Consider the following 13,213-nt stretch of genomic DNA (forward strand, 5'->3'; position numbering starts at 1 on the left):
TCTCGCGGTCGATGGGCTTTTCGGGCTCTTTCTTAATCTCCTCCTGAGTAACGCGAGACTCCACCGCCATCGGGACGGCTCTTCGTTCGAAGCCGCCCCTCCCCCCTCTTCGACGAAACTAAGGCGTGAGGATTCCTTCAGCACCCAAAACGCCGCATTCGACGACCGACGAGCTCACCCGGAAGCACTTTCTCAAGCGCCGTCGAAACAAGATGGCGGTGCCCAAGCAAAATAGGCGGCCCGGTACAAAATGATCCACGGACCGGTACCAGTCCGGGGCCCGATGGTTGGGGACCACTGCTCTAGACTAGACATACCCTGTTCTTGCAACTGTTAACAGAATAACAGAATTGGAAGGGACCTTGGAGGTCTTCTAGTTCCTGTTCAGGCAGGAAACGCTACACCATTTCATACAAATGGTTGTCCAGTCTTTTTCTTCAAAGCCTCCAGTGATGAAGCTCCCACAACTTCTGGTGACAAGCTGTTCCCCTGGTTCATTGTCCTCACTGTTAGCAAGTTTCTCCTTCATTCCAGGTTGCTTCTCCTCCTTGGTTAGTTCCCACCCATGGCTTCCTGTCCTTTGGAGGATAGGTTGATCTGGAGACCCGTCCCTGATTCTTCTAAAATGGTCACCAAGTGGAAAAACCACACAGGATTGTTTTGTTAGTTGTTGATTTGGGAGCTGGAAGCTCAAACATATGGAGAAGGCTTGCAGGAATTGGGTGTGTCTAGTTTAATGAAGAGAAGGACCAGGGGTGACATGATAGCAGCGCTCCAATATTTGAGGAGCTGCCACAAAGAAGAGGAAGGGGTCAAGCTATTCTCCAAAGCCCCTGAAGGCAGGACGAGAAGCAACGGATGGAAACTCATCAAGGAGCGAAGCAACCTAGAATTTAGGCAAAACTTCCTGACAGTGAGAACAATTAACCAGGGGAACAGCTTGCCACCAGAAGTGGTGGGTGCTCCAATACTGGAGGTTTTTAAGAAGAGATCGAACAGCCATTTGTCTGGAATGGTGTAGACTCTAGAGTCTCCTGCTTGGATGGGGGAGGGGTTGGACTTGATGACCTCCATGGTCCCTCCAACTCTGTTAATCTGTTCTTCTAATCAGCGGAAGGACCTGCCTTCAGTAGTTGTGGGAGCTTCATCACTGGAAGCTTTCAGGAAGAGACTGGACTGGCATCTGTCAGAAACAGTGCAGGGTCTCCGCCTCAGGCAGAGGGTTGGACTAGATGACCTGCAAGGTCCCTTCCAACTCTGTCCATCTGTTAAATTCCTGTTCAATGCCACGGGAAGCATTAACACCGCTTTATAAAGCCTTAGTAAGAAGACACCTGGGATACGGCATCCAGTTTTGGTCATCGACACATTACAAAATGGCATAGGATCTCCTGCTTGTGCAGGGGGTTGGACTAGAAGACCTCCAAGGCCCCTTCCCACTCTTGTTTCCCCACAAACCATGTCTTCTTGGTCTCTTCCAGCTTTTAAGGATCCAGCTGTACCACATGAAGAACATGTTCAAAACGTGTCGCCTAGCTAAAGGGTAAGGATTCCAGGAAACGTTTTTGGAGAGTCCCATCATCATCGTAGAGTGAGAGTAAGCTGTGAGCAGCCGGGAGTTGGTGCCACAGCCGATGGCACAGTGGAGATGATGGCTGAGTGTGCAGCTTGGTTGTTTTCTTGCAGGTGTGAGAGAGCTGTGAGAAAAGGCAAATTCCACTTTCAGGAATGTTGGGAAATGTAACGTCCTCATACAGATTTATGATCCAGTTATATCTGGACAATACTGTCACAAACAGTCTGTAGTTTTATTTCTGATAGAAGAGAATATTTGCAGCTCAGGGTTGAACTGAGGGGTCTTTGGTACTCTCTGAGCTCAGTGGTTTTCCTGCAGACATTTCATGACCCAACTAGGTAACATCATCGATGTTAGGAGGGAGTGGGATTTGTGGAGAAGAGGAAGAGAGGACTGTCATAATTATGGGCCAGATTCCAAGTTCCCAAAATACAATCACGTCAACATGAGGGTTGATTGAAGTCAAAACTTTAAAACCAGGTTGTAAGTCCCCATTTAGGGGTCCATTGTAAGTCTGAAATGAAATCAAAGATCAGCAACTTGTCCTGACATACCATCATATTATTCAATCTCATAACTTTAAAGTAAGGTCTCTCTAAGTCCTGGTGAGTGGAGCCTCACAATTTAAATTTAAATTTTGGGAGAGGTTAATGAGAGACATAAGATTTAAATTCTGTATACTGTTTGCATGCTTTTAATATTTTATTTGTGCAGAGCCCAGAGTTCATCAGTGAGGGAGATGGGTGGTACTTAAATATGATAGATAGATAGATGGATGGATAGATAGATAGATAGATAGATAGATAGATAGATAGATAGATAAGAGATAAGAGAGAGATTATCACCTAGATATAGATAGATAGTTATAGGTAGATGATAGAGAGGTGAGAGAGATTATCATCTAGATATAAGATGTAGATGATAGATAGATGATAGATGAGAGAGAGATGATAGATATATAGTTATAGATAAATGAGAGATTATCATCTAGATATAGATAGATAGATAGATAGATAGATAGATAGATAGATAGATAGATAGATAGATGATAGATGACTAATAAGATGAGAGAGAGATGATAGATATAGATAGATGATAGATACATGAGAGATTATAGATAGATGATAAATAGAAGATACATGAGAGAGATTATAGATAGATGATAGATAGATAGATAGATAGATAGATAGATAGATAGATAGATAGATAGATAGACAGAGACAGATGGATGATAGATAATAGATGAGAGAGATGATATAGATAGATAGATAGATGAGAGATTATAGATAGATGATAGAAGATAGATAGATAATAGATAGATGATAGATAGACAGACAGACAAACAGACAGACAGACAGACAGACAGACAGACAGACAGATAGATAGATAGATAGATAGATAGATAGATAGATAGATATAGATAGATAGATGATAGATGATAGATAGATAGATAGATAGATAGATAGATAGATAGATAGATAGATAGATAGATAGATAGATAGATAACCAGATTATTTGGGATCACAGTTGCCAACTGTCTGCCTGTATGTTTGCATGAGTGCGTGCTGGCAGTGGGGAAACATCTGTCCGTGTGCCGGTGTATCAGGATTGTACTGTATTTCTTGATTGTCTTTGACAATCAAAAATGTCTGAGAAGGAGAGGCATCGTCCTCCCATTGCTGAGCGCATGGCTTCTATTCCCCCAGACTTCTGGATACCTTCGATGCGGTGCCGGGCCACCTGACCGAAGACCTTCACCTTTATTCCTTAAACGATCTAAGCGCCATCAAGAAGGGGGAGCTTGTACCCCGCTTGACCGAGCTCCTCCGGGCGGGAGAGCTGCACGTTGAGAAATGCATGGTGAGTGCGTGGAGCCGATTTCCTTCCTTCCTTCTAATGCCACCCTATAAAGCCTTAGTAAGGCCACACCTAGAATCCTGCATCCAGTTTTGGTCACCACACTATAAAAAAAAGAGGTTGAGACTCTAGAAAAAGTGCAGAGAAGAGCAACCAGGAGGATTAGGGGACTGGAGGCTAAAACCAATGAAGAAGTTGCAGGAACTGGGCCTGGCTAGTCTAGGGAAGAGAAGGACCAGGGGAGACAGGAGAGCATCTTCCAATATTTGAGGGGCTGCCGAGAGGGGTGGGGTGTCAAGCTATTCTCCAAGGCAGGGATCCCCAACCTTTTGACGCCGCGCCCGGTTCGGCGTCAGCTGGCGCCGCCATCTTTTTGACGAAAATCACTTCCGGTGGCGTCACGGAAGTGATTTTTCGTCAAAAAAGCGGCGCCAGCGCTTCTGGTGAGCTTTTTCAGGTAGAAATGGCTTTCTACCGGAAAAGCTCACAAGCGCTGGCGCCGCCATCTTTTTGACGAAAATTGCTTTTTTACCAAAAAGATGGCGGCGCCCAGCAACCAGCGGCCGGTAAGGCTTGTTCCGCGGCCCGGTACCGGTCCGCGGACCGGCGGTTGGGGACCCTGCTCCAAGGCACCCGAAGGCCAGACAAGGAATCGTGGATGGAAACTGAACAAGGAGAGCTTTAACCTGGAAATAAGGAGAAAATTTCTGACAGTGAGAAGAATCAACCCATGGAACAGAAGTTGCCCTCGGAAGTTGTGGGAGCTTCATCCCTGGAGGCTTTCAAGAAGAGATTGGACTGCCATTTGTCAGAAATGGTGGAGGGTCTGTTTGGGCAGGGGGTTGGACTGGATGACCTACAAGGTCCCTTCCAAGTCTGTTAATCTATATGCAGTGGAACAGAAGTTGCCCTCTGAAGTTGTGGGAGCTTCATTCCTGGAGGCTTTCAAGAAGAGACTGGACTGCCATCTGTCAGAAATGATGTGGTCTCCTCCTTGGGCAGGGGGGGTTGGACTAGATGACCTACAAGGTCCTTTTTCAACTTTGCTAATCAGCAGAGCAAAAGGATCTTACACCGGGACAGATCACAATTGGTCCATGTGATACGATGATGGGAGAAAAGGGGAGGGATTGTAGTTTGGGACATTGTGGGAAGTCCGGGAAAGTTTTAGTTTCGAGATTCCACAGATGTGCCAGGTGCTATTCTAATAAAGGTACTTTTGAGAGGATGCTTGTCTCGGAGTTACTGACCGGAATGGAGGTTTGCTGGAACGCTGACACAAAGTGGTTCAATCTTGACAGTCTGTGTTTTGTTTTTTTAATTTTCTCGCCCAGCTGTGCCAAGCGAAGGGGTTCATCTGCGAATTCTGCCAGAATGAAGACGACATCCTGTTTCCCTTCCAGCTGAACAAATGCAAGACCTGCGAAGGTGAGCCATCAAGCGGGAGAGCTAATCCCCTAGCAACGTTTACGTTTAAGTTGTAAGTTCGTTCGGGGGCCAAAGAAAGACCCACACACATCCCGGCATTGTTTCGCACTGCGTCCAGCCAGAAGGACACAACAACAACCCTCAGTTGTTGGCTTCAACACAGCTCTCCGATTTTCCAGCCCTGTTACAATTTCTCCATAGATCGGTCCCAGCCGAGCTCTCTTCAGTGTAGCATATTTAGGTAGTCCTTGGCTTACGACCACAATTGAGCCCAGAATTTATGGTGCTGAGTTTTGTCCCATTGTACGGCTTTTCTCGCCACATTTGTGAAGTGAATCACACCGCAGTTCTTAAATTAGTAACACCGTTGTTAAGTGAATCTGACTTCCCCATTAACTTCTCTAAGGGGGGATGAGGTGGACCAACGGTTGCTTTCGTGGCGTGGAGACAACAATTTGGCCCTCAACACCAATAAGACCAAGGAGCTGATAGTGGACTATATAGAGGGAACAGGTCAGACCTCCAGCCCTGGCTTATCCATGGAGACCGAGGGGAGCAAGTGGCCAGTTTTAAGTTTCTGGGTGTCACCATCATAAAAGAGGACCTGACCTGGGGGGGCTCACATTGCAGCCCTGGTCAAAAGGGCCCAGCAGAGATTATACCACCTGAGGCTTCTCAGGAAACAAACAACTGAATGGCAAACTGCTGGTGACCTTCTACCGCTGCACCATAGCGAGTATCTTAACTTACTGCACCTCTGTATGGTCTGCCAATTGCACAGAGGCAGATAGGAAAGCGCTCCAGAGGGTGAACGTCATTGGCCCTCAGAGGATCCTGGGTTGCCCTCTCCCCTCTTTGGAAGAGCTTTAGAGCTCCCGCTGCCTTAAGAAAGTTCAAAACATCCTCCAAGATCCATCTCATCCTGGGAACCCTTTTTTTGAACTATTACCATCTGGCAGACGGTACAGGACAATAATAAAAACAAGGACAAATAGGCTGAAAAACAGCTTCTATCCCAGGGCAGTAGCTCTATTGAATTCTACCGTATAGGGCAGTGTTGGTGTGGTGTCAGGAGTCTTCAATTCAATATGTGGAGTGTGTAGAATGTGTGTTTGTGTTTATTTTCATAGTCATGATGTGCACTGAAGATGGTGTTCGATTTCGTTGTACGAGGTGCAATGACCATAAAGTAAACTAAACTTTGCTTGCCAGAATGTCGCAAAAGGGGATTGTGTGACCCCGGGATACGGCAACCGTTGTAAATATGAAGCAGTTGCAGGGTGGAGCTGCCCTACTACTTACCTTTGGACAGTTGTAGCCAAGTCTCGCACACCCCGACACCTGCCTTGCTGGCCCATTTGTTCGGCAGCTGGCAAGGCTGACAAGACTTTCCTGAAGGCCTCTGGAGCTGAGAACAAAGCTCAGGATCGATCCAGAGCTCTGTTACCGGCTGCAGAGGCCTTCAGGAAAGCCTTGCCAGCTGTAGAATTAATTCTTGAAGGCCTCTGACAGCGAAAAGGAGGCCATGGGTGACTCATACAAATGAGGTTAGTCAGTGGATGACTTCCCCCACAAATAAGACCTGGTGCCTTTTTTTTGATGGCAAAAAAAAAAATTAAGACAGTGTCTTATTTTTGGAGAAACACAATATGTTTTGTATTTTACCCGTGTAAAATATGAATGTGAATGTGATGACCCGGGTCGTGGCACAAAAATAACAAAGTCACCAAAGTAGATAAATTCCCTTTAATGCCTCCAACTTGGCCCCCGACGTCCAGTTATCCTTGGCGGGAGATCAAACTCCTCCAAAAACAGTCTACGAAGGGAAGAAATGCAGTCCGAACCCAAAGTAAAGATAATTAGAAATTAAAATAAACAACACAAACCACGCTGAAGTCATTAACACAACAGACCAGGATAATAACTTGCAGACTTCCAAAAGATAGCGAAGCACACACACAGTTGGAAGGACACCAAAGCCCAAATAAGCCTTGCTTTGTTTCCAGCAATTTTGCCATGCACAGTTTGCCCTTTTAAACAGTCCTCCCAGCTGCAGCCCATGAAGGGGATCAGGGCCCTTTCCTCCCCAGTAAGCCATGTTGCTCCCTCCTCTGTTCCTCCCTGCGTGCCCTAGGATGAAGAGTGGGTGGCCCTGGGTCTTTCTCTGAATACCCAGCCAGACTGTGCCCTTCCCCTGTTTCCTCCACAGCCACCGGAGCCACACTCCCACTCCCCGTCAGCTGCTCAATCTCCCCCTCCGAACTGGACTCCAACAAGGGCATGACAGTGAACGCGGATTGTTTGAGACGTCTTGCCCCTCCATGCCTTCTTCGGCTCCTCTTAATTCCTCCTTTTTCTCTCTTCCCACAGAGTGCCGAGCTTGCTACCACAAGGGCTGCTTCCGGTCGGGACCCTGCCCCAAGTGCGCCCGCTTGCAAGCTCGCCGGGAGCTCCTGGCCAAGCAGAGCCTGGAAGCCGACCTGTCCGACTACGAACCGGAGGAGGAGGAGGAGACGGTCGGGGCAGCCACGTGACAGCCAAGAAGCTGCGGGGGTCGCCGTGCCAGCCTGCGCTTCCAAAGACTGAACTGACCAGCCACAGAGCTGGAGGCTCTTCCCAACGCTCCGAAGCTCAAGCCACGGAAGGCCTTTTGGCCTGCGGAAAGGGACGTTGCTTTCTCTCCTCCTGCTGGACTCGAGTGAACGAGCTTTGGCTCCTGTGAACCAACTCAGATGCCCAACGAAGGGGGAATTTTCCTTTCTACGGAAAGCCAGTATAGGGTATATGCCTGCAAGGACTTTGCTCCATCCACAGGGGAGAAGCCGAGGATGGGCTTTCTGGAGGCTGAATTCCCCAACAGGATCCGGCCACACGCGTAAAAGGGAAGGAAAAACCCCCAACCCTCCTGCCTTGGTTGACTTGCCGTATCGGTTGCTGTGTGCCGGATAAGGCCGTTGTTTTGTTTTGTTTTTGTCTTTTTAATTTTTTCTTCATTTCCCGAATCCTCGCCTCAAATTCTCTATTATTATTATTTTTTTCCCTTTGCTAAATTTCATTCTTGCTTCATCTGAAGAGCCAGAAAGGGAGAACAAAGTCTTAAAAACCTCTCCTTTTAAATCTCGGGACAATGTTAGTGGGGAAACGGGAGCGGATAACCAGAATGGCACACCTGGATTTTGGGGTGTGTGTGTGTGTGTGTGTGTGTGTGTGTGCTGCAGGAGTCTGAGAGGACCACAGCCCCTTAAAAAAGGATCCGTGCGTGAGAGCGCGCACACATACGCATACACACAAACTCACACTTTCCCCCCTGTTTGTCTGAATGGTCTTTAAGAGGAATAATGTCGGTTGACCTAGATCAAGGGTCTCCCAACCTTGGCCACTTTAAGACTTGTGGACTTCAACTCCCAGAATTCCTCAGCCAGCTTTGCTGGCTGAGGAATTCTGGGAGTTGAAGTCCACAAATCTTAAAGTAACCAAGGTGGACACCCTGACCTAGATCAAGGGTCTCCAACCTTGGCCACTTTAAGCCTAGCGGACTTCCAACTCCCAGAATTCCCCAGCCAGCCACGTCTGTTTCTTTTTTTTACTCTTACCAGCTAAAGTGGAGAGAGATTGCAGAGGAAGGGATGACAAGAGAGTAAGTAAGCTATGCTGGCCGGGGAGAATTCTGGGAGTTGGAAGTCCACACACGTCTTAAAAAACAGAAGGTCTCCAAACCTGGCCACTTTGAGACTTGTAGACTTCAACTCCCAGAATTCCCCAGGAGAGATTGCAGAGGAAGGGATGACAAGATGACAAGCTCTGCTGGCTGGGGAATTCTGGGAGTTGACGTCCGCCAGGCTTCAAGTGGCCAAGGTTGGAGACCCTGGGACTAGATGATGTTCCGAGGGAGAGAAAAATTTGTATTTTTTCCCCCTAAGAGGCGGAAACTGTCTTTGCAATAGCACCACTCCTTCGGCTGTTTCAGCCTTCAGCCCCTCTCAAGCCACTGGGGCCACTGGATCCGGGGTGTTGGAGCCTCCCCCCCCAAAGCTGGAGGAAGCGGGGCAGGCTCAGAGGCCTGCTCCTGGCAGCAGAGAAAGAAGGGGTTCCGGATAACTGGTAGATGTGTCTTGGGTTCTAATGCTGCTCTACCTTCTCTGATATCTGTGGTTTTGAGCTACTTGGCCAAAGTAAGTCAGGAAGTGAGGTGAGAGGAGGTCGTCCATCGTTTGGAGGTTGCTGGCTGGCTAGGTGAGGTTTCTCGCAGGTTGCACGGCCATTCCTAAGTCACTCTGTCAAAGCTGGGAAACCACGATAGCTCCAATCTCACTTGAGGACAGAATTTTAAGATAGTTGCAGAAAGCCGGTTAAGAAGGCCGATCTATGGAGAGGATCTTCTTGCCCAGATTTACAGGACTCCTCCAAGGGGCGTGGTTTTATTTGACTTAAGCCAGGGGTCTTTCAAACTTGGCAGCTTTTAAGACTTGTGGACTTCAACTCCCAGAATTCCTCCTCCGTTTCATGTTAGCTGAGGAATTCTGGGAGCTGGAAGTCCAACAAGCCTTTAAACTTGCCAAGTTGGAAGACCCTTGACTTAAAAGGTTGCTCATCCATCTTATGAGCCAGGGCTCCCCAAACTTGGCAACTTTTTAAGACCCGTGGACTTCAACTCCCAGAATTCTCCCCAGCCAGCACAGTTTACTCTCTTGCAATCCCTTCCTCTGCAGTCTCTCCACTTTAGCTGGTAAGAGAAAAAGAAACAGACACGGCTGGCTGGGGGATTCTGGGGGTTGAAGTCCACAAAGTCTTAAAGGCACCAAGTTTGGACACCTCTCTTATGAGCTCTCACCTAAGCTGCAGAGCATTTTGGGAGTCTCTGCTTTCCCCTTTCTCTTAAAAACCACAGTTTTTCAACCTTCGGGGTAACTCGAAGATGAGTAGACTTCAACTCCCAGAATTCTCATGGCTAGCTGGGGGGATTCTGGGCGTCGAAGTCCACAAGTCTTAAAGGTGCAAAGTTTGGAGTTTTAAGAGTGAAAGGCAGCCAGGGGAGACCTGAAAAATTAGAATTGCATCATTTAAAAAAAAAAAATCACGACATGGATGGATCCAAACATGCCAAGGCATTGCTGAAGAAGGAAAGGCCATTTTCTTTAATCCCAGGATCGTATGTTTTATGGCTGCTTTCTTCTAAGACAGGAGTCCCCAAACTTGGCAACTTTAAGACATCAACTCCCAGAAACCCCCAGCCAACTCTCCATTCTGAGAGTTGGAAGGCCGCCTGTCTCCCAGCGGCTATGGTTGAGAAACACCGTTCTAGAACCCAGAACAGCCGGAGATCCAAAATTGAAAAACAAATCGAAATTGCAAGGCAATTGATCTCTTCTCCGCTCAACATCCATTCTGGTGAAACCTCCCTCGCCTCCCTTAATCAAATCTTCTAACTAAATTTATGCACAATTTCTTCCTGGCAATGTCCTCGTTCTTAGCTTTGTCGCACCAATTTAAACCCCCCACCCAACGTTGTTAATCTGAATTGTTTTAACCGAGGGGGTCCTTATCTCGCCCCCGATAATTATATTTATATTAAATATATTTATGTTTGCCCTTGGCCCCGTCCACACCCTTTAAAAAAAAAAAAAAATCTGGCTCCCTGCACACTTATTTTTTTTAACACACTTAAAGGGGGGAAAAAATCACAAATGCACACTGCGTGTTTTTTTTTTTTTGTTTTTTTTTAAGCAGGTTCCTCTCGCCGCGTTGCTTCAAGCAAATGTTTGAAGATGTCGGGAGAACGTTTGTTTCTCTTTTGCTAGCAAAAGCTAATTTTCTACTAAGCACTGATTCAAGTTTTACAAAAACCAGCAAGGAGACAGTAGGTCCTAAAGGATTCGCTTTAGAAATAGCGCCCCCCCAAAAAAAGATGCACAGAAAGGGAGATTTGGGATGCTAAATGGTGCTCACAGGTGCTGGAGTTATGGATTTAATGCCCATTTGGCAAAAGAAAAAAAGAGAAAATATTTCTTGTCTGTGTTGACGTGAATGTTGTTTGTTAAAAGAGAAAAAAAAAATGAAGAGCACACTGGTTCAACCTGGAAATCCATCCATTATTCCAGTAAAGTATAACCATGGAAAAGTCGTCCCTAATAAAACAATAATAAGCAGCAGCCTGCGTCTCTTGTGTGTTTACAGTCGGTGGAGCGTTTCACAACTGAAATACTTTATTTAAACAGTACAATAAAGGTAAAAAGGTTCCCCTCACACATCCGTGCTAGTCGTCTCCAGCTCTAGGGGACAGTGCTCCTCTCCGTTGCAAAGCCGAAGAGCCAGCGCTGTCCGAAGACGTCTCCGTGGTCCTATGGCCAGCATGACTAAACACACAGAACACTGTTTCCTTCCCACCAAAGTGGAGCCTCTTTTTCTACTTGCATTTTTGTTTTAACATGTTTTCGAACTGCTGGGTTGGCAGAAGCTGGGACAAGGAACAGGAGCTCACTCCGTGACACGGCGCTAGGGATTCGAACCGCCGAACCACCGACCTTTCTGGTCAACGAGCTCAGCGTCTTAGCCCCTGAGCCACCGTGTCCTTTTCTTCTCTTGTAATCCCTTCCTCTGCAATCTTTCCACTTTAAGGGGTAAGAAAAAGAAACAGGCATGGCTGGGCTGCGGCGTTCTGGGGTTGAAGTCCGCAAGTCTTAAAGTTGCACAAAGATGGACACTTTTGGTGTAGACCCTAAAGGTAAGGTAAAGGTGCCCCTTGCGCCTCTTTTCCGGCTCTAGGGGGCGGTGCTCATCTCCGATACAAAGCCGAAGAAGAGCCAGCGCTGTCCGAAGACGTCTCCGTGGTCCTGTGGCCGGCAGGACTAAACATCTTCGAAGACACACAGAAGGCTGTTCACTTCCCACCAAAGATGGTTCCTATTTTCCTACTTGCATTTTTTTTACATGCTTTCGAACTGCTAAGTTGACAGAAACTGGGACAAGTCACGGGAGCTCACTCCATCACGCGGCGCTAGGGATTCGAACCGCCGAAGTGCCAACCTTTCGGATCGACAAGCTCGGCCTCTTCGCCACCGAGCCAAATTCAAGGAAAATGCTGGATGGGATGGTATATCTGCGCCAGTCCCTCCCAAAACGGTTATAGGTAATCCTTGACTTACAACAGTTCGTTTAGTTGACCAAAGTTACGACTGCACTGGAAGTTACAACAGCACTTACGACCGTTTTTTTTCCCCCACCGAGGACTCTTGCTCCATGGTCACGTGATCAAAATTCAGAGGCTTGGTAACTGGTTCATATTTACGACAGTTGCAGTGTCCCCCTCCTGGATCATGTGTTCCCATTTTGTGACCGGACAAGCAAAGTCAACGGGGAAGCCAGATCCACTTAACAACCGAGTTACTACTTTAACAACCTTGCGGTGATTCATTTAAGAAACGTGGCAAGAAAAGCCGTGAAATGGGACAAAACTCACTTCAATTCAAATGTCTCACTTAGCAACACATATTCTGGTCGTAAGTCGAGGACTTAACATGTATTCGGCCATTTCTTCTCCGCCTTGCACCCCCTATTTATGGAGAAGTTTCCCCAAGAAAGGTTATATTCACTAAATCTTATAGAAGAGAAATATCTGTAGCTCAGGGTTGAACTGTGGAGTCCTTGATGTTCTCTGAACTGGGTGGTTTTCTTGCAGACATTTCATGACCCAACTAGCTAACATCATCAGAAGTAGGAGGGAGTGGAGTCTGCAGAGAAGAAGAAGGGGTGTGGGGGCGGTCAACTATAAAACATGTATACAAAATGAATAACTGCCGGAACCCTGACAGGGCCCTTAGCGCTCTTGGAGATTGCGGAGTCCTTGGTGCTTTCTGAACTTGGCTGATGATTGGCCCAAAGTCACCCAGCTGGCTTTCATGCCTAAGACAGGACTAGAACTCACCATCTCCTGGTAATTGGTCCAAAGTCACCCAGCTCCTCTCATGCCTAAGACAGGACTAGAACTCACCGTCTCCTGGTAATTGGCCCAAAGTCACCCAGGTGGCCTTCATGCCTAAGGCAGGACTAGAACTCACCATCTCCTGATGATTGGCCCAAAGTCACCCAGCTCCTTTCATGCCTAAGGCAGGACTAGAACTCACAGTCTCCTGGTAATTGGCCCAAAGTCACCCAGGTGGCCTTCATGCCTAAGGCAGGACTAGAACTCACCATCTCCTGGTAATTGCTCCTCTCATGCCTAAGGCAGGACTAGAACTCACCATCTCCTGGTAATTGCTCCTCTCATGCCTAAGGCAGGACTAGAACTCACCATCTCCTGATGATTGGCCCAAAGTCACCCAGCTCCTTTCATGCCTAAGGCAGGACTAGAACTCA

At 47.3% G+C, this 13,213-nt stretch overlaps 1 protein-coding gene and 1 long non-coding RNA gene across 5 annotated transcripts in view; both read left to right on the plus strand.

Moving 5' to 3' along the window:
* RUBCN (rubicon autophagy regulator) overlaps positions 1 to 7,756 on the plus strand; it is a 74,412-nt gene extending 66,656 nt beyond the window's left edge. For all 4 annotated transcript variants that reach the window (XM_087965582.1, XM_087965580.1, XM_087965579.1 and 1 more), the window contains 4 exons: positions 1,482 to 1,543; positions 3,283 to 3,436; positions 4,768 to 4,861; positions 7,232 to 7,756. In XM_087965582.1, coding sequence (XP_087821708.1) covers positions 1,482 to 1,543; positions 3,283 to 3,436; positions 4,768 to 4,861; positions 7,232 to 7,395 — 474 coding nt within the window. In that variant the 3' untranslated portion in view covers positions 7,396 to 7,756. The remainder of the gene's footprint in view (positions 1 to 1,481; positions 1,544 to 3,282; positions 3,437 to 4,767; positions 4,862 to 7,231) is intronic.
* A 1,744-nt stretch (positions 7,757 to 9,500) lies between these two features.
* On the plus strand, positions 9,501 to 11,005 carry LOC113426749 (uncharacterized). The gene is made up of 2 exons (XR_003372734.2): positions 9,501 to 9,647; positions 9,846 to 11,005. It is a non-coding gene; the product is annotated as an uncharacterized LOC113426749 (long non-coding RNA).
* The last annotated feature ends 2,208 nt before the right edge of the window (positions 11,006 to 13,213 follow it).

Source organism: Notechis scutatus, chromosome 4 (assembly GCF_049901735.1).
Source record: "Notechis scutatus isolate UNSWTSFEM ecotype Mainland chromosome 4, rNotScu1.2, whole genome shotgun sequence".
Taxonomy (NCBI): domain Eukaryota; kingdom Metazoa; phylum Chordata; class Lepidosauria; order Squamata; family Elapidae; genus Notechis; species Notechis scutatus.